Source organism: Camelus bactrianus, chromosome 13 (assembly GCF_048773025.1).
Source record: "Camelus bactrianus isolate YW-2024 breed Bactrian camel chromosome 13, ASM4877302v1, whole genome shotgun sequence".
Lineage (NCBI taxonomy): Eukaryota > Metazoa > Chordata > Mammalia > Artiodactyla > Camelidae > Camelus > Camelus bactrianus.
The window spans coordinates 49,248,464-49,270,267 of record NC_133551.1 but is presented as its reverse complement, the minus strand read 5'-3'; the positions used below and the strand labels follow the sequence as shown (position 1 = coordinate 49,270,267).

General features: G+C 35.1%; 1 protein-coding gene across 5 annotated transcripts in view; it reads right to left on the bottom strand.

The window, feature by feature from the left end:
• Positions 1 to 21,804, bottom strand: part of FOXJ3 (forkhead box J3) — a 120,934-nt gene that overhangs the window by 79,895 nt on the left and 19,235 nt on the right. For all 5 annotated transcript variants that reach the window (XM_045520231.2, XM_074376693.1, XM_074376692.1 and 2 more), the window contains exon 2: positions 18,383 to 18,443. In XM_045520231.2, coding sequence (XP_045376187.1) covers positions 18,383 to 18,426 — 44 coding nt within the window. In that variant the 5' untranslated portion in view covers positions 18,427 to 18,443. The remainder of the gene's footprint in view (positions 1 to 18,382; positions 18,444 to 21,804) is intronic.

Below are 21,804 nucleotides of genomic sequence, written 5' to 3'. Positions count from 1 at the left end.
ACAGCATGGAAGGCTCTGAGGAATCTGGTTATGGAAATCTGGTTAAGAAATGTCAGGCCCTCATTACCTCACCTCATTCCAAAAGCTTCCTAGCTGGCCTCCTAGGCTCTGATTTCTCACCACTCCTCCCTGCTAATCACCTCCAGAGTCCACATACTCTAAGAGAAATCTGTCAGCACTGTCCCTTCATGTGACTGTGCCCCAAAACTTTCAACAGGTCCCCTTCTCCTATTATACTAAATCTGAACACCTCATTTTCAACTACTATATTTTTCATTAATCTTTTATTAATCCTTCTCTAAATTCCTAGAGCCATCATAACCTCAGTTTGGCTTTACATGCTGTTTCATACATCATAAACTTCCTACCCTCACTCCCTTTTCCCTCACCTCCCCATTGAGGATAATGGCCATACACCAGTACTTCAGATGCTACCCAATACTATGCCAGGTACACAGTACCTGAAAAAATAACACAGTATTTGGATAAGGAGTAAGAGTCTTCCTTTCTGTAATGGCTTTTTCTTTTTACTCTGCCCATCTGGCTTCTACTTTTTCTCCAAGACTCAGACCAAACACCTCCCCTCCAGAAAGCCTAGTCAATCCACTCTTCCCATCTTCCATCTCCTAAGTAAAACTAGATCCTACCCCCATACAATATAAATACTTCTATCACAAGACTTAACACAGAATTAAATTATCTTTATCTATCTCTCTACCCGGAAACCATGAGCTTTTTGGAAGAAGGAACTTTCTTATTCTTTTCTGTTCCCCCAATGCCTAGGAACATAGTAGGTAAAGGGTCAATAAATGGTAGCTAAAAGACTGAAACAGTGACTATCCAATGAAGGTATGGGTGCGTTCCTCCCCAAACAAATGAGACCACATATGTTTAAAAGTAAAAGGAAGAAGTGAAAGAAAAAGAGGTCTCAATAGTATGAGGTTAAGGATAACCACAGGATCGAAGTCTTTCATAAATTAGTAAAAAGTATGGCTCAGAGGACAAACCGACAAGTAGCACTACACAGGAACAGAGAGAATTCTACTGGAAAAGCAGAGAAAAACGGGAAAATGGAAGCAAAGATAAGAAGATAATGTTACTTGTGGGAGAAAGTAAGGCATGAAGAATTTATGTCTGAAGTTCTTAAATCTATGATAGTATCTGTTGCTAAAAAGAATTTCCATGAGGAATTTTTTCTGCATAAAATGAAAAGGTAAACAGGATCAAGATACAACAATTTCACACTAAGTCATGACACAGCAGGGGTTTTAATCCCACTTTATGAAATACTGCCACTGATGAATCCCAAATGTGCATTTTAGCTACTTTAGCACACTGCTTGGTCTTCCTCTGTAGCCTCCCTAACTGCTGAGGAGTGGCCAAGGCTTACTCAGAAAGTTTCCAAGTTTTCAACAGTTTTGAAAAGGTGGGAAATGGGTAGAGATATTGTTGGCTTTCCCAAATGGAGGTAAGAGGAAAACATCAAGGAAATTAAAGAAGTAAGAATAATGAAGGTAATGATGTGACTTACATATTCATGAATCCTTCCCCTTTATTCCTAGCATTTGGCATTTTATCTTAAGACTTGGCATCATGTGAAAATTTGAGCAACTGGGAACTCAAAAGAAATCCTTGTAATTACCACTGCAATAATTCTGATCACATGCATCTCAGGGGGTCAATACACACACACACACACACACACACACACACACACACACACACATACCACACACATCACACACACACATATATATAACATATAATTCCAGTTATTAAGTCTCAGCACCCAAGGCAACCAGAAGCAAGGTCTATGGCAGAGACCACTAACCGCCACCTAATCACTGTTGTGAATACAATAGCTGTTGCTCCAGCAGTCAGTCATCTTGGACCATAAGGTCATCTCTGAGAATGGAAGCCACACATTGAGAATATGGGAGCAGAGAGAAGGGATCTGGGTTCCTGATTTTTCCATGAAGCAATTGTGAAGCTGCCATCCTATCCCTGAACTGCCTACCTTCCAGACTTTTTATGTATTTAACTACTATAAAAAGATCGCTACCAGCAGGGGAATGCAATTCCTAACAAACATGGAATGTGGGACATGGAAGTGAAGTGATACAAGTAATAGGACCTAAAATAAGACACTCTCTTAAAGGAGGAAGTTGATGAAGCAAACACTAAGAACTCTTAACACTGCAGGATAGAAAGCTGTAAAGAGTAACAAAGACTTGGTCAAAGATTTGGTCAAACTGTCACCTCTCGTAACTGGAAAAAAAAACTGTGCCAGCTGAGGCTATATAGCAAGGAGAAAAATAACTATAGGAAAAACTGAGCATGCTGGCATGTGTTGGTGCCTCCTAGCCACTTAAACAATGTCCTAAGAGAGGGGGAAAAAAAACCTCCTTAGAGTTATAAACAAAGAAGAAGAAAATGCAGAATTGCTAATGGAGGTACTTACTCCCTGCCTATGACCTGTAATCCAAGCTTTAAAAGTCCTATAATTTAAACCCTGCATGGTTGAAAAAACCACCAACTGCCTCTGAAGTAGCAAACTGAAGTAACTTAGTGGTAGCTACAAAACTGCAGCAGTAGCAGCAGAGAAGACTGGTGCATTGCCACACAAAAGCAATGTTGTAAGGGTGTTGACTTTCTACCCAAGACTATTGCTCAGATGGCCTTACCCAGAGCCATCATTCCCTCAGGAGCTAAAAGAGGCCAATGAACTTGGATGGGGGAAAAATATTTTCTTTATTTCCACTAACTCATAACTGAAACTTAGCATTTCCTTTCATTATGAAACTAGAGAACAAATCATAGTAGCATTAATAATACCTGTGACTTTGCCATCAATAAAAAAAAATCACAAATACATTAATAAAATATGACAATGTTGCAGTCTCAATTTTTATTTAAATTCATCAACTACTTCAAAAGTACGATAGTGTATTAGACACACCACTAGATCTTTTATTCAATGTGTTAATTTAAAGGCACATATAGCACAATGTTACAATGTGAATATTTTGTTAACCATATTTCAATATAATTAATTGGTTTTTTTGTATTCCTAAGTATTTTCATTTATGAATTTTGAGACATTATTCTGAGAAAGGTCCACAGGTTTCACCAGACTTTGAAGGAGTTCCATGGCACCAAAACAAGGTTAGAAATCCCTGCAGTAAGCAAAGCACAAAGGGCAGAGTCTTCATATTAAAAAAATTCTGCCTAGGCACGTCCTTTGGCTCAAAGCAGCAAAGAGTCTGGAAACTAAGTTTTTTGAGATAACTGTATTGGGGGAGGAGAGGGGCTAGACTGCAAAAGCCACTTAAGTCTCCAAAATAATACCCAAGCTCATCAAGAAGTGAGCTATAAAACCTGTACATTTCCCAGAAAGGGCATCTTCACCAATACCCACTTTAGATGTGGCCATGGAGGAAAAGGGGAGACCGTTCAGAGAGCACCGGCAACAATGGAGGCCCCACCAAAGAGCAGGATCAAGAAATTTATTATACTGTCAGAGAGTCTCTGCCACTGCTACTCAGTAGGGTTTTAGAATTGATACGGCTAGTGACTAATGTGTGTTTCCTATTATCCCCTTTTCTGAATAACAGCTTTTATTGCTATTATCCTATTCCTTCTCCACCACTATACACCAAGAAACCACTCTGGAAAGTGAATGCACCCAGAGAGCTTAGATGTTCAGCTGGATATAATAACTGGATGAATCGCTGCATTATTTCCCTTGGGAAAAGGGCGAGTGAGTTCTATGTATAGGAAGAAGAGTACAGATGGATATTTGGATACCCAAGGCAGACTGTGGCAGAAACCTAAAAAGAAAATCATCTACTATAGATTGACCTGACATTTTGTAAGCATGTGATGTTAAAAATTTTTTTTTTAATTTATAAATGAAGCAATAATTTAAGCTGTTTTCAAGCAAAAGTAGGTGGATGCTACTTTTTTCAAAATCAGTTATATACAAGCAAAGTCAAACTTTCTATTCTTAGTTTAATTTCAGCAAAATAACACAGTCAATGTCCTACACTGAAAAGATATGATGATTAAAAACTGATTCTGGAGCAAGACTGCCTGGATTGGAATTCAAACTCTTCCACTTTCAGCTATATGAACTTAAACAAGTAAATTAGCCTCTTTATGCCTCTCTTTAACTCATTTGTCAGGTGAGGATAAAAATAGTACCTACCCCAAAGGATTGCTGTGAGAATTAAATGAGCTAATACATACAAAGCACTAAGGAGAGTTTCTAACATATAGTAAATATGCACTCAATAAATGTTAGCTATTACTATCAGTCACATTCCTCAGAATTTTCTAAATTTTAAATGGTTATCACTCTTACTCAGTAGTTTCAGACTTACATGCCCTAAATCACACAATAATCATTTATCAATCTAAATGGAAATGAGCTCAATTATTTAAAGTCACTCAGAAAGGACTGTTTAAATTTTGTTTACAGATTGCATATGAGAATTGAAAACATACTTTTCCCATAGATATGAGATCCCATGATAATGAGTCCTGAAGCAGCTCACAAAATCCTATTTATTCTAAAAAGGAGTTTCCTAAATCTACAGTTCTAAGAGTATAAAGCCCCAACTGGATATCTTGTAGCAGAAAGATAAAAGTTTAACAAGGAAAAGAAAGAAGTTTTTCCATCTTCCTGGTGCAGGACCAGCTTGTTCCTGACAAAATTTCAATGTAGTTTATATGTGGCATACTTCTAAGTTCCTTCTATACCTTGGATCTCCCACCTCACACTGCCCTAAGCCTTCAATACTGGTCCCCAAAGTTGGTATGATAAACTCCAAAAATAATTACTTCCTCTTCTCCTCCAGTAAAAACTCCAACCTTTTCAAAGCAGTTGATCTCTGCTCTATTTAGGAGGAAAGTGGACAATATCAAGCTAATCACCACTAAGGTATGAATAACTGAGACTTTCAATTTCCTATGAGCAGTGATCTTTTTAAAAGACAAGCCAAAATAATTCTCATTGGTTTGAAGTAAAAATACAGGTGGAGGAATCATAATTTAGGATAGGGAATCCAACATAAAAATAATGTAACTTCACCCTTTAAAACTCTTGACTTGCACTTTTGTTTCACCTCTGAAATTTCAAGAATATTCACAGTACAGCTTATGCAAAAATTTGGGGGATTTAGTGAGACAACTGCCATTTGTAAATAATAAAACTGTAATTTCAGAGCTATTTATCATAAAGTCAGAGATGGAAAAAAAAAAACCTCATTATGTCATTTTTTAAAGTCCGGCTATTACCTATTTCGGAAACCAACAATATTCTTTATCTCCAAAGGAAGAAAAGTTCACAAAAGGTATGTAGTAATTCATTGTGTTTAGAAAATAATAAATTTTAACAGGCTAATCTATATCTCCCTTGCTATAGGGAAGAAGATTTCTTTAAATCCTATGTTTTAAAATGAGAACTGGTCAGAGTTCTCTTCATTATGATGTCTCATAGATACTTCACAATATTAACCCCATTTAGGTTCCTTCTTCTCTAAGTTTAAAGTCCAGAACTCCAACAGGATCGGATTTAAGAACCATAATATAGTTACTGCTCTTCTCTAAATTCTCTCAAATATAGAATCTTAGATTTATATAACTGTACTCTAAATTCATACAAGACATTATTCATAATGAGAACTCTATTCAGGGTAAAACGTAAAGATCATATGGCCAAAGGCTATTTTTATACTATGTATGTAATTCTCAACTTAAAAATATTTCAATTTAGGGAAGAAAAATAAATATTCTTAGACAATAACCACTGACCTACATTCTGTCATTAAGTAAGTACTATACTTTGCATTTAAATCTCACACTACCTACTGGAGTCTCTGTCTCTCAAGAAAGACTGCTGAACAACAGTTCCTCTGACACAAGAAAACTCAAAGCCATCTTTGCAGATGTTATTTAAAAACCCAAATAGGGGGAGGGTATAACTCAGTGGTAGAGTGTATGCTTAGCATGCACAAGGTCCTGGGTTCAACCACCCGTATCTGCTCCAAAAATAAATAAATAACCCTAATTACTTCCCCTCACCCCCCAAAAATAATTAAAATAAAAAAATTAAAACCCAAACAGAATCTGCTATTAATACTTTGTATACTTAGTTTTTTTTTAAATGTTTGTATAAGTAATAATAAAAGTACTCTGAGTAGCATGTGTTCATTGGTTCACTTTGTCTCACTAAAATATTCATCCTGAACTTTCTGCAACCATACTACTTCAACTCACCATACAACATTTACTGGATATCCTATCTCTACACACTCTGATTCCATGGCAATATACTAGTAATGGTATCAATGCTGGCAGAAGGCTAATATCGTGAAAGGTGATCCTATCTTATCTTTTAGTGTTAAGTGTGATGCACAGAAAATGCTAAGGAACCAGCTTAAGCTGCTACATATGATGTTTATGGTTCAGTGATCCTCAAAGTGTGGTCTACAGACTCTTTTGAGGGATCTGAAGCGGCAAAACAACTTTCACAGTAAGATATCATTTGCCCTTTTTACCCTCATCCTCTCATAAGTGTACAGTTGAGCTTTGCAGATGGTATGTGACAAGCGCTGTCACAAGACTGAATGCAGAGGCACAGAGGAGAATCCAGATGTCTATTAAGTCAGATAGTTTAAAAATTTGCAAAAATATAAAGCAATGCTAATCTTCTAATTTTTTTGTTTTAGAAAATAGTTATTTTCATAAAATGTATGTTATCTATATTAACATGAGTTTATTAATTTTTATGTAAATTAATACATACTAATTTTCTCTTGGTTTTAATTTCTAATATAATACATTTTGATAGATATAACTCACATAAACAAATACTCCTTGGGTACTAAATAATTTTTGAGACCAAAAAGCTTAAGAATCATGTTATAAGTCAACATCTCGAAGACTAAAGTTTCTAATATACTATAATATAATGGAAAGAGTAATGGCTTTGAAGTCACCCAAATGGGCTTGAATTCTTACTCTTCCACTTACTAAATGTATCCTTGGACAAGCCAAACCTCTAAGCCTCACAGAACTGCTGTGAGAAGTAGATGACAAAATATATGGGAAACACCTTAGTGCAATGTTAATGCATAATAGACATTCAACAAATGACAATGATTAGAAACTTCTTTTTTTAAAAAAAGCACACAGCAGACAACAAAGACACAGATGAATTCAGTCCTATACTGTGGATTTAAACAAATATTTGGCATCATATTAAGTTTCCCTGGTCACAACAAGTAGGTAACATCAGGCTTTTCCTGTGGTGCACAGAACTCGAAAAGGCCAAACACCAATCTCTAAATTACCTGTAAGTCTTCTTAGAGAAGCAATCTGACATAGAGCTGTTTAACAATATGGAATGTCTATAATATGTATAGATTACTCTAAAAACAAGTCCAACTCAAGTATCATAAATGCACTCTAATATCTACTTTTAGATTCCCTGTTACAATTTCAAGTACGTCTAGGTTAAAAGAAAAATTAGACTAAACTGAGTGTATTACACAACAGACTTTAGTTTTTATAAGAAGTGGACCAAAAATTAAAAGGGGTGGGTAAAGAAAGATCTGGGTGGGGAAAACACACTCAATTCTAAACTTTAAAACAATAATCACTGAAGGAAAGAAAAACTAAAAGAACTATACAAGTCAAAGGCATGTTCATTGAGGCAGTTCAGAAAACTAAGTGGGAATAAGTTCACGCCAGAATGCTAACAGTTATGAATGTCACCACTAGTCAATTGATTCTATTAGTTAAAATCTACAAAAAAGAGACTTTCTGTTCTAAAAGCACATCAATCAATCATTATGAACTAACATAATAAATCAATACTGATTACCATTCCATAGTGTGAAAAGGCCTGAAGAGGATTAACTTCCACAGAAATTTCAGAGCTATTCAAGGTGAAATGTTCACTAATAATCAATCTGTAAGAGCTGTTGCAGCTTAAATTTATTAGACACTAGGGGAGTTTCTCTGCCTAGAGATTTATCTTGCTTATTTCTACTACTGGCTCTGTAAAGATCTTATTTTGTTTCTACTTTTTACTTCTTGCCATCATCACTTTAAAGCTTCTAAGCTTCTCAGCTTTGCGACATGTCTTTAACATAGACTTTAACTATCTTTTTCTTTTCATCAAGCATAGCGATCTCTTCCATAAACAGCCTTAACAGAACTATTCAGTTCCTTAATTAGAACTACAGTTCCTTAATAGAACTACTCATTTCCTCGTATATGCTCAAGGAAGCAATAGTTCTTAACCATCTTCTAAAAATTTAGTGGCTAATTTATAAATATGAAAGTTTTTCTTTACTCCAGCCCATCACTAAGCAAATACAGAATGATCAAGTTCTTTTCCCAACTTGTAAAGCACGGAGTATTTAAGATGATCAGATTTCAAGACTTACTGTAAAATTACAATAATCAAGACAAATGGTTTTGACTAAAGAATGGACACATAAATCAACAGGACAGAGTCCAAAAATAGAATTACACATATACAGCCAAATGACTTTTGATAAAGGTGCTAAGACAGGTTGGTAGGACAGGAGAGATTGAAGAAAAAAAAAATGATGTTGAAACAAATGCCTGGTTATCTGTATGGGAAGTTAACAGTGATCCTTATCTCACACCACACACAAAAATCTGAAAAATGAATCACATCTAAAACTATTAAAGAAGAAATAATAAGAGAACATCTTTACAACATTTGATTTGGCAAGTATTTCTCAGATATGACATGGAAAATTACAATTCATAAAACAACCGATAAGTTGGACTTTATCAAAATTTAAACCTTCTGTTTTTCAAAAGAAACTGTTAGGAGAATGAAGACAAGTCACAGACGGGCAGAAAAGGTTTACAAAGTGTGTATCTTAAGAACCTATATTCAGAATATATAAAGAACTCTCAAAACTCAATAATGAAGAAAACCCAATTTTTTTAAACAGGGAAAAGTTTTGAACAGACACTTCAACAAAGAAGAAATGTAATGAGGAAGAAGCACATGAAAGAATGTTCTATGTCATTAGTTATTAAGAAACTGCAAATTAAGATTACACTTAGGTATCACTACACACCTACTAGAATGGCTAAAATGAAAAGACTGACCATACCAAGTGCTGACAAAGATACTGAGGAACTCTCATACACTGCTGGTGGGAATATAAAATGGTACTACCACTTTCTAAAACAGTTTTACAGTTTCTTAAAGTTAAATATACACTTATCATAGGATAGAGTCATTTCACTCCTAGGTATTTACTCAAAATAAACCATATGTCCACACAAAGATGCATACACAAATGTTCACAGCATTTTTATTCATAATAACTAAAACTGAAAACAATCCAAAAATCCATCACCCTGTATATTCAGGTAAGTGAATATACAAATTCTTGTACATAAATCCAGTGGGACAGAAAGGAATGAACTATTGATCCATGCAGTGACATATGTGAACCTCAACATAATTATGCTGAATAAAAGAAGTCAGACAAAAGGAGATCAAATGCTATCTTGCAGAAAGAGGGATGAGAGGGAAGAAGTACACAGGGACACTAGGAAACTTTTGTTAAGTGATGGATATGTTATGATAGGTGTATATATCAAACTTATAAAATTGTACTGTCAATTAAATCTCAATAAAGCTGTTTTTAAAAAAGAAAACAAAGTAAGTTTGCAATCTGGAGTAAGAATTTCTCAACTATGACATAAAAAGAAAAAAAATAAAAGGAAAAATTGGTAAGTTGAGTGCTATCAAAGTTTTAAACTTTTTTCTCTAACAAAAATTCACATCCAGAATATTTAAAGAACTCTTAAAATGCAATAATAAGGCAAACTACTCAGTTTTAAAATGTGCAAAAGATTTGAAGGAAGACATATAAGCAGTCAATAAGCACATAAAAAGATGTTCATCACTAATCCTCAGGAAAATGCAAATTAAAATCACAATGAGATACCATTCCATACCCATTAGAATATTTAAAATTAATTTGAAAACCGTAATAATCTTCCTTCATGAACTTAGTTTAAGCCCAAGAGATTTCTTCTTGGTATCAATGACAAAAATAACTACATTTGTGTAAGGTAAAGCATGAATGACTACTCCCATTTTATATAGGTTCCAATCCAGCACTCCTCTCATTGTACTAAAAGGGCTTCCCTTCTTGGTTTTCTTTTTTCCTTTTTTTTCCCTTGAAATACCTGTAGACTGAGCCTATTGTACCTTAAGGAGCATTATGTTTTTCTCAGGCTCCATTTACTCATCTTTCCATAACCTCATGAACTGTACTTTTTAACACAGCTAACATCACTTTGCAAACTCCAAATACATGTGGGAGGTGGGAAGAATAATGTTAACATAACTGTGAAGAAATGGATTCCTATGCTTAAAATCTCCATTCAACACCATAACCTTCCAGAGACCGGTCCACAGCACCTATCCCTCAAACTCTCAAGTAAGTACTTAATGGGGCAAAATAATCCTTTTGTTTTCCTTTTCTTTTGTTGCTTTTATGAGAATCTTGAATGCTAGTAAACACACAGTAAGTATTTAATATGTATCTGTCAAACTGAATAGAATTGAAGCAGGAGTCCAACTTCAAATCCACAATTCCAAGGATATTCTGTTGATACTGTTTTTTGTTGTTGTTTTTGATTTCTCTGAAGGGATTCTTTAATCCTCCTTAACACAGGGTCTGCAAATTAGATACAGTGTGTAGGGATGTTTCCCCAAACCCAAGAAAGTAAGGTACGAATTCTCCTGGGATTAAGCAGGAAAACCATGAGACCTTAGTGTTCAATGTAATTCAGCAAATGCCTCTCCCCACCACCACCATCTCTCTCTCCCCACCACCACCATCTCTCTCTCCCTACCACCACCATCTCTCTCTCCCTCAACTCCCCACCTCAATCTCTCTCTGATAAGGAGATAGGAATCAAGTCTCTCATTCACTACCCATAGGACTACAAGGAAAGACTGAATCCTAAAAGTATCCTCTGCTGAAATCCTAACTGTTCTCAGTCAATGCTGGACACATGCTGCTTTGTATCAGAAACGTTTTGTAGTGTTTTGCATAGCTCACCAAGCCCTTCCTCAGTGTTCCTTCCAGCCCCAGAGCCCTGAAAGTCAGTACTACACAACAAATTAAAGGATGTGAACCAGGGCTGGTACCTGACCCAAACCGTTCATCTGAATTTTCTTCTTCAGGAATTCAGAATTAGGACCGAAACAGTTTGGGCTGGTCTCCTGAAAGAAAAAACCTATGAACTTGAGAGATATGGGATGGCTACGTGCCAAATAGGCAAAGAAATCTGGTGTATAGAAATGAAGAGGTAAGTTACATTCAGAGAAAAGCAACAGAAGAGGGAATATACTGCCAGGTTCCTAAAAACCTAAGCTCTGTTCCCTTAAGAGATCCAGCTGTATCTCTGGGTTCTGTGTTCAGTATTTGAAATAAATTTCTTTTCTTTTTCATTTGATATATCCAGTGCTGGTTTCCTTTACTTGTAACCAAGCAAAGGTCGACTAAAATAAGCTGACTAAATCAAATCATATAATTTCTTCTTTTTCATTTTTCAGTATAATTATTTTATACTATAAGCACTACTGTTAGGCACATATTTTATATTTAACTCCTCTTTTACTTGGCAGAATATTCAGTGATGTTTTTTATATCCTATTACCTCTGATGTTATTCTCTCCCAAGTATATGAATTCATGACAACTCAAATTTCTCCATCATCTCCCTATAAAGAAAACAGCTGCCTTTCATTACAAGATTTTTTCAATTTTAGACAATGTATTTAAAAATTAAATTTCCTATCACTTTTTGCCAGTTTCCTGCATTGATATTTCTCATTTGTATTTATTTTTTATAGTATCTATCCTCAATTAAGTGACATATTTTTTAGTATCCCTCATTTAAGAAAAAGTCTCAAATTATAATAAATACCAACAGCCAAGAAGCAGAATATAGTGATTAAGAGCATGAGCACTGGAGCAAGACCAAAGTGTGAATCCTAGGCTTTGTCTCTTATTCACGGCATGTCCTTGAGTTGCTTAAGTTTTTAATCTCAGTTTCCTCATTTGTGAAATGAAGATAATAATGGTATAAACCTCACAGAGTTGTTGGGGTAATTTAATTAATATGCTTAATTAATACCTGGTCTAGTATATTAGTAAGAACACCATAAAGCTAGCTATCAAAGTCAATATTTACCCACAAAAGTAACTTTTATATGTCCTTAAGTCAATGAATAGTCAATGGTACTCTTCAATACCTTATGCTCAGAAATGGAAGTCCAAATGCACTAGGTCATCGTAGATCAAAGATTAAATTACATTCAGGATGATCTAGATCAGCGTTAGTCAACAGAACCTTCTGCAACAAGGGAAATGTTTGTGTGCTATCCAATATGATAGCAGCCATGTGAGGCTACTAAGAACTAAAAATATGGCCAGTGTGACTGAGGAACTAATTTTTTTTAATTAATTTAAATTTAAATAGCTACATGAGGCTAGTGGCTACCATATCAGACAGTGAAGCTTTAGAAGATTGAAAAAAAGAAAAGCATTGTTAATTTTTTTTGGCTTAACAATGCATTTTAGAAAAAGTTTCTGTAATGATCAAAATTAAGAAGGTTTCTCAGGGGGATGGAGGGTGGGAAGGGATAGGCTGGGATTTCAAAATTGTAGAATAGATAAACAAGATTACACTGTATAGCACAGGGAAATAAACACAAAATGTTATGATAACTCACAGAGAAAAAAATGTGACAATGAGTGTGTATATGTCCATGAATGACTGACAAATTGTGCTGAACACTGGAATTTGACACAACATTGTAAAATGATTATAAATCAATAAAAAAATGTTAAAAAAAAAAAAAGGTTTCTCATTACTCTTTATTTAATTGGAATATGCCAGATCTAAACATGCAAATTAATAGATTTTATCAATTACAAAAAAAGTTTGATAAAGATAACAATGATAAACTGTGGCATGATAATGCAAAAGCTATTTCTGCCACTGTGTGGGACTGACCTAAAGGTATAAAGTTGTATTAATTATAAATATAATAAACATGTAATATTAAATGTCAGCAACATTCTTAGCCTGAGGCCAGTTGCAAACTTGAACACTACTGGAAGACAGTCTAGAATCTAAGAATTTAGGGTGAAGCAAAGAAGGTGAAAAAGAAATCCTCTTCTACCCCATGTTCTTGAGCTGACAGCAAAGGATACAAATATATCCTATTTTATTCTAAAAATAGTGATTCCTTTGCCATCTACTACTGAAAAATAATTCAAAAGAGGGAAAAATATGCCAGATGCCTTATGTATATAATTTATTTCATGAATCCTAACACGCAGGTGAGGTAAACATTAACAATTCTATTACAGCAAAATTAGGAATAGTGCAGTAACTTGTTCAAGATCATATGGATAATATGTGACAGAGATATGAACCAGTATCTACCCAATTCTAAGACTATATACCAGAGATGCCTTCCATATTAAGTCTGCTACTAGACATCAGACAGCAAGAAGATTTAAATATACCTCCTCTGGTCATTCTAAATAGCAGGGTCATCAATATCAAAAGAAGGGAAATGAGGAAACAGATGGACAGGAAATTCATTTGGGACACTAACACACAAGATTCTCTGGTGCTAAAATATCCTTATGTGCTCCCTAACATATCCTAAACAAATAGACTGGATCAATAATAAAAGACATCTTGAAGGGAGAAGCATAACAAAAAAGAGAAACAAGTGTGAACAAGAAAAACAGAAAAAGGTAACAAGAGAAAGAGATCTCAGGCAGAGCATAGGGAGTATCACCAGAAACTACTTGGAGTACTACGGATAAACCCAGTGTCCTAGGCTGAATACACATACGAACCATAAAATCAATCCTCATAAGTGTTAGGCAATTCAGAAATGCAGGAAAGGCCCCATTTTATCAAGTCCAAAGAATAACAAGTTTTTATTTTGCTTTAATCAAACGAAATTATAAAAATAGTCTATTGCTACAATATGTGAAAGAAGTATATTACATACATGCATGTGTTTACCTATCTACATAAAGCAAATGTTCAAGGAAAGGGCTTGTTTTTCAGTAAGCTTTTGCTCTTACTGAATCTGTACCTGGAACTAAAATGCAGGTACACCTCAGGATCTGAATCCATCTTATATAAACTCAGTAATAGACTCTGCTAATTTTTAATTTGTTTTTTGTTTTGGGGGGAGGTAAATTAGGTTTATTTATTTACTTATTTATTTTAATGGAGCTACTAGGGACTGAACCCAGGACCTCGCACATGCTAAGCATTATTCTACCACTGAGCTATACCCTCCTCCCCGATTTTGCTATGTTTTTAAGATTCTACTGTCTCACAGAAGCTGTATCCATCACTATTTGAACTCCCACTCTTGCTATCCAAAACTAAGGAATTAAATAGATGTAGATGACCCAGTATTCACTATTCCCACTCTTTACTATCCCAACTCAAAATATGAATGCAGTAGATTCAGACTACAAGGAATACTTGTGAGTCTTGGATACATTTTTAATATAATTTCACGTTTCACAAAATTAGCATTTTTAGCAACATGCAAATATTCTACTAAAATCACATAAACACTGACTGCAAAACAGATCTGAGAAAAGATTTTTTATACCATATTTCTTAGTAGTTTGCTGGCACAAGTTATTAAGTTATTATTGCCCCTCAGTTCCAAACTCCCATCTCTTCTTCCCATCTGCCTTAATGACGCTGGAACTGAGACTCTGCAAACCACATTTCTGCTTTGCCAGCTCATTTCCTATAAGGTTCTGCCAAGAGGGAACACTAAAGATGGACTACAAGCCTGGAGATGGAAAAACATACTTGTGCTTTCCGGTCTATTCTTTGAGCTTCGTAAGAGCATCATCTCAGCAAGTTTCTTCATTCCTATAGCAGAAGGTCCTCCCCATAGCAGAAAGTGAATCCAGTTTGAAGTGTTTTCAGTACTTATGGAACTAGCTTAATCATAACCCCACTCAAAGACACCAGGACCAGCCAGCACCTTTTCCCCAGAGTTCTGGGTCTCAAACCCATGGGACTCCTATTCTGAGCTTAGACACAAGCACTAGCCATGTAGTGAGTGCCTTCTCCCCAGAGGTCTGAATTTTGGTTCCACAGGACACTTCCTCTTAAGTCTCTAGGTTTTCCATTTGGTCCCTGAGCCCTTAGGGCTGGTAACCACTTCTAGAAGTGTTTATCTCCGTGATACCTCAGTTTTATTTTTATCCTTTCTGTTACCTAGTTAACAACTTTATATTTAGTTAATGATTCTATTAAAATCTCTATTCAAATAACTGGTGTGTTTTCTGCCTCCTGAAGAACCCTGACTGATAAAACAGTCTCATTATACTGTAATAGAATACGATGTTATTAAGGGTAACTTTTGTTAAAATGCAGTCTACCTACACTAGCAAGTAAAGAAGAACTACATGTTAGTTAAGAGCAATCTGATCAAAATTAGAGCATACTTTGATATACACAGCATCTACCAGTATAAAATTGTATGATGTGAAGATATTAACAACGGCTGTCTTCCCAAAATTTCTACAACATGCATTACTTTTTAATCATAAAAATACAAGTATGATTTTTTAATCCTAACATATTTACATTAAACAAGGATCTAATATCATCTATAGAAAACAACGAATTAAAACAAATTTTTTAACAATGAATTAAAACAAATTTTTTCAATGTCACATACTTTCATTCTTTCTTCTATCTTCATTTACATATAAATCAACCACTCCCACTTCTCCTGTTCTTCTCCACCAACTCTCATGTTTCCTGTTTTGAGGCTAGCCACTTTCTAGAGATACAGATAGTACACAGAGGTACATACACGATATAAAAGTGGTATATATAAGAAAAGGATGGCAAACAAGCAATGTTTGTCAGTAGGTTTGAGTTACTTTAAGATTTCTGGTTCTAATTCTATTTGGATAGTGTAGTTGGGGAGGCCATTTCTGATTTGCAGAAGATTCTATGGGAAAATGGACTAAAATTTATTGTGTTTTAAAGTAATCCACTTTTCTCTTCCCCTCACCTAAAAAAAAAAAAAAAAAAAAAACAGTCATTGTTTTCTTTTCTTCCTTGTATCAATCCAACGCTGGCTTTCAGTTAGAAAAATCAATGACAAACAATGGTCTTCTACCCATACAACTGAGAAGAGGAATCCTCTACTTCATAGATGGACCATATAGAATATTACAAAAATGAAAGATCAGGATATAAGGACACTAAATATCCTAATTCAAATACCATAGAGCCTCTTAGTTTATTATTAGCTAAATGGTAAATGTATAGCTATATCCACAAAAAACATGATTCTAGGATATTATACACAAGAATTTTAACACAGTGAGCAAATTAGAAAATAACTCATGGTATCTCTTCTCTTTCATCATCCCTTCCAATTCTGTAATTCTGTCAAGCAAAAAATCTTTGGTATATATCATTCTTAACCCAATGTCATATATACGCTTAACCTAAAACATAAATAAACAAATAAAGGGATTTTAAATCTCAGTGAATGACTTTAATAAGACTGTTTCAGCACATCCCACAACTAAAGTATCTTTAAGGAAGTCTAATCAGTGGAAGATCAAAGTCTGCAAAAATATCCTGATATGCCATATCTAAAGTTTAAAATAATCAAAAAAAAATGTAAAATGACTCCTTCCCCTGCCATCATACTAATCAGAAATCACTGTTAAGTGAAATCTCCAAATAGCAGCTTTGGAGATTGAAAAAAAAGATAACAGTCTTTTTAAAACAAGGTTCTTTTCAGCAGTATACAGGTGTCCTTTGTTCGCAGGGGCAGTGAGGGGGTATGGTGAGGGAGGTAGAGAATGGATTCCAACAAAGTAAAAAAGCAATCACTCCATCAATTTCCATTATAAGTTGAAGATGCATTCTCAGGGAAAGAAATGCCATAATGGCATGGAGTAAAGCTTACAAGTATACAAAAACTAAAAAGGCAATTTTATTTTTCTTTATGGCATTCTGAACAACCAGAATTTCTTCCAAGCCTAAGGATTCCCTGACGTCACATTCATGGCTCTAACAATTTTGAATCACTCCTCTCTCTCCTGTCCTCTAAGACTGGGCAATTTCAACTCTCTTCATCACTTATTCTGTTCTAGCCACAAATATGCAAGACAAGTCTCCTGCCTTGGCATTTCCTGGATTCCCTCTGCTCAGAATGCTCATCTTCCACCTATCCAATGTATGGCTCATTCCATCACTCTTTCAGGTCTTCATTCAAATGAAGCTCTCCCTGGCTACCTTATCTAAAATAACACATATCCCTTATTTCCTATACCACTTCTCTATTTTATTTTTCACCTTAGCCCTTATCATTGTCACTATCTAACATACTTCTTATTTCATTAACTGTCCCTTCACCAAAATGCAAGTTCTGTGATTACATGATTTTTATCTGTTATGTTCACTACTGTAGCCCAGCATTTAGAATAGCTCCTGACAATACATTAGGTGCTCAATATGCTGAATAAATAATTGATACAGCTAGCTGCAACAACCCGTGTAACTGGCAGGTACTACTATCAACACTTCATATTCTAGTCCGAAAGATTTCAATTATCAGATTAGATTTAGGTTATTTTTTTCAAACTGTGCTGTGGGAACTGCAATAATCCTTTAGGGGCAACTGTGAGGGTAGAACACAGAAGCCTAAGCAAGCAGAAAACTCCCACATTTATCTGTTTTATTCACAGGATTTCACATAAGATTTAATTTGTTAAAAGGATTTAGCAACTTCAAGAAAGATCTAAAGCTGAGTTAAATACAACTTAGTTTCTACTTTTTTACATTTTACCTACTTACTATAAATGAAGATAATCTAGATACTGTGTTAAATCGTCCTTTAGAAAGAGGCTTAAATTACCATCTAGTCTTATTTTAATAATTGCTACAAAGGCAATCAAAAATTACTATGTATTCCCTAATTAAAACAAGTAGAAAGCAGATTAGCTTTTTTTTAAAAAAGGAGTAACAAAGAAGTATAAAATTTTTATCTAATGTACAAGAACATATATAAATTCACTAGAGGAGATTAAGACCCAAATCTCATTACCACAAATATCTCTGTAAACAAAAATCTCTCTCAATCCCACTGCTTAACAAAACAAACTACAATATTTTATTCTGAACCTCACAGTGAAACTGATTCTAATGACTTGACCAGCAAAACTTTTAAAATGTTGTATGTTCCAATAAAGAAAAAAAAGAGCACTCACCTTAATGAAGTTACAGATGGACAAGCCTGTCCATACAAACCCATCTGGCCACAAAGAGAATCTGAAAAGTGAAGAAGAGTTAGTTATCAGATGCTCCAAAGTAAATTAAAGTATAAATCACACTACCATTCTAAAACAGAAATAGAAGGCTAAAAGGTACACCATTATATGAACACATATCCACATGATTAGAAAATGCTACTGAGCAAAAAGGTTTACACTGAGAAGACAGACATACCAGGAAGCATAAGAAAAATAGGCACACTATAACCGTAACATCCAAAAAAGCTCAAAAATTCATAAATTTAACAAATTATTATGCTATGTTATAGATAGTGTCAAAACTGGTCAGCAGAATCCTAAGGATTCCAGAGAAGTGTCAAGGCTACCAAACAGCCGAGAATGCATGATCCCATTCCCACATAATTTTCTCCCAGCCCATCTACTCTTCAGTCAAAGCAGCGCTGTATTTGTTGGTATTATATACTGGACTTCACTAAGACTTCATCTGAAGAACAGTTCTATTGTTAGTTTTTCTTTTAAAGGTTAAGAATAGCAGTGACAGAAGGAACTTTGTTCAAATTCTAGCTGTGATGCTATGAGCCCTTGAATTTATATAAACTCAGTGAACCTCCATTTCTTCATCTGTAATTTGGGGATAATACCACCTATACGACTATTTATTCATCAGGGATAAACTGCAAGTTTGTCATTAGAGTTAAATAAATCAATGAACAAATGTAAAATTGTCTATTAGCACTACCTGGCACATGGAGATCCCCAAGTGTCCAGTAACAGGAATAAGAGAAGTTGGAATGGATATAAGTGTATATACATAAGCATAACACTGTACTAGTGGAGGAGACTGTGTGTACAACTAAAGAGAACATGTTCACTCTAAAGGGATCAGCTTCAGTTCTAGCCAACTGTTGCTACGCAGGACTGCAAGCCCAGTATTGTAAGAACTTCTAATTTTTCAAGAGATGCAAGATATCCAAAATTTTATTTGAAGTCTCCTGATTTTTATTTTCTAAATACTATGTGGGCCAAAGAAAACACTGGATGTTGTCCCAAGTTTATAACTTTTAATTTAGAGGCTGACTGAATTCCCTGCATCTAATTGTCCCTGCATGCACTGAAGAGAGACAGATACTTCTACTTCTGCCAGAATGACAAGATAAATAGCTTGATTAACATGCCCACTGAAAATAACAAACACTGGACAAAATCTTTAATCTTTATAATCAATAACCTGAAAGAAAATAAAGTATGATCAAGGCCAAAATCCAAGTGAAAGACGGAAACTACGTAAGTATGCATAGTACTGGAACCAGCTTTCACTTACCTTCAGGACATTTTACCAACCCCTTTGAATTTCAGTTTGCAATTCCAAGGCCAACTGGGGCTCAAGGTACAAGAGGTGAAGTCCAAGTGTTACCCGAGAGAATTGGAAGGAACACTTCTCTTTAACCTTGGCACAAAGTGCTGGTGAGGGACTGGAGAACTATGATAGCACTTTAACAGTACCCTGACATTCACAATCATAAGCCGACCCTCACCCAGATTATGGTTTAAAAAGCTTCATACTTAGAATTTTGTTTAGAGTAGTCCTAGAATGGCAATGTCCCCCACCTAGCCTTGACAGAAGTAAATATAAATCTTTTCTGGGGAATCTGCCTTTGATCTAGGCCTGGAAGAATTTCCGAGGATAAATTCCCAAAATAAATAAATTCACAATCAAAAATCACAAAAACCAGAAGGAAACAAGCCATTCAGAGTAAGATACAGCTGAAACATCAATTGGCAGAATCAAAGCCCCAAAGAATCAGATATGGGAATTACCAGACACTTTTCTCCACTGTTTTTTACTTTATGGGTGATTTACCTACTCCTGTACTTCAACTATCTGTATGCAAATGAATCTCAAATCTATATCTCTAGCAGAGATCAATCTCCAGATCTCCAAAAAAAAATCTAACATTCCATGCTGGAAATCCCAAATCTATCATGTCCAAAATTGAATTCATCATCTTTCTTTAACATGTTTCCTAAATGACAGGCCCTTATCTAAGAATAGCTTTCATGTTTCTAGCCTAACTCATTTCTTTTCCTTTGTTGGGGCAGAACACTTCTCTCTAACTCTTGATTTCTATGAGGAATGACTTCTCTAAACACCCCTGGGCTCTTAGCCCACTCCTCACCAAACTTGGTTAGTGGGTAGAGCTAACTTCAGGACTCTACATCCAGGATTCTACAAGGTAGTTATCTGGGTGTTCCTGCTCTGTTGACTCTGACAATCTAGACATCAGGTGCTGTTACATGGTCTAGATTAGGTGGGTAGGGACAGGAGAATGTGGAGAGTTAGCCAGCCCATTTGGCTCTTAAACCTAAACCACATTCTACAGTATTCTACAATACCAGCCTTATTAAAAACAGAGGCAATTCCTACAAAAGTTACCATATGACCCAGCAATTCTACTCCTAGTAGTGTATATGTGTATTTTTACATATAAAAATTTATATATACAATCCCCTTGAGAATACATATATAGAGACATATATATGTATCTGCAGAACTTAAAACGTATGTTCACACAAAAACTTGCACACAAATGTTAACAGCATTATTTATAATAGCCAAAAAGTGAAAATAAACCAAATGAACAGATAAACAAAATGCGGTGTATCTGTACAATATGCATATAATATACAATGGAATATTATTTAGACATAAAAAGGAATGAAGTACTGTTACATGCTAAAACACAGATGAACCTTGAGAGCCTTATGCTAAGTGAAAGAGATCAGACACAAAAGACCACATATTGTATGATTCCATTTATATAGAATGTTCAAAATAGGCAAATCCTAGAGATGGAAAGTAGATTAGTAGTTGCCGAGAGATAGGGGAATGTGAGAGGGGGATGAGGGCAGAGAGTTATTGCTAACAGGTTTCTTTTTGGAGTGATGAAAATGGTTCTGGAATTAGATAGTAGTGCTAGTTGCACAACCTTGCAAATAAAAACCCTATAGTATAAAGCTATCAACGTTTACATTTTAAAATGGTGAACTTATGATATATGAATTTTTACTACCAATACCCAGGTATCTTTCTAACATACTGTGGCTTCAATGCCTTAGTTTCAGTTTTCTCCATTTCAATTTAAATTACTGTTCCTAAATGGTATCCTGAACCCTAGGCTGGTTAACCTGAAAAACAAATATGCCAATCTTCTTCTCCCTACCCAGGTAAATGGTCAGCAACATGGAACCCTTACAAAAGAAGGCTAAGGTTCATAGTGAAATCAGAAAAATCTCAAAGTGTCCTCCAAATTACAAAAACACATTTCTGAAGCCAACTATAGTTGAACCCAACTATATTATATTAATTCATTCAATTACATCCAAATTTTATACAGCTT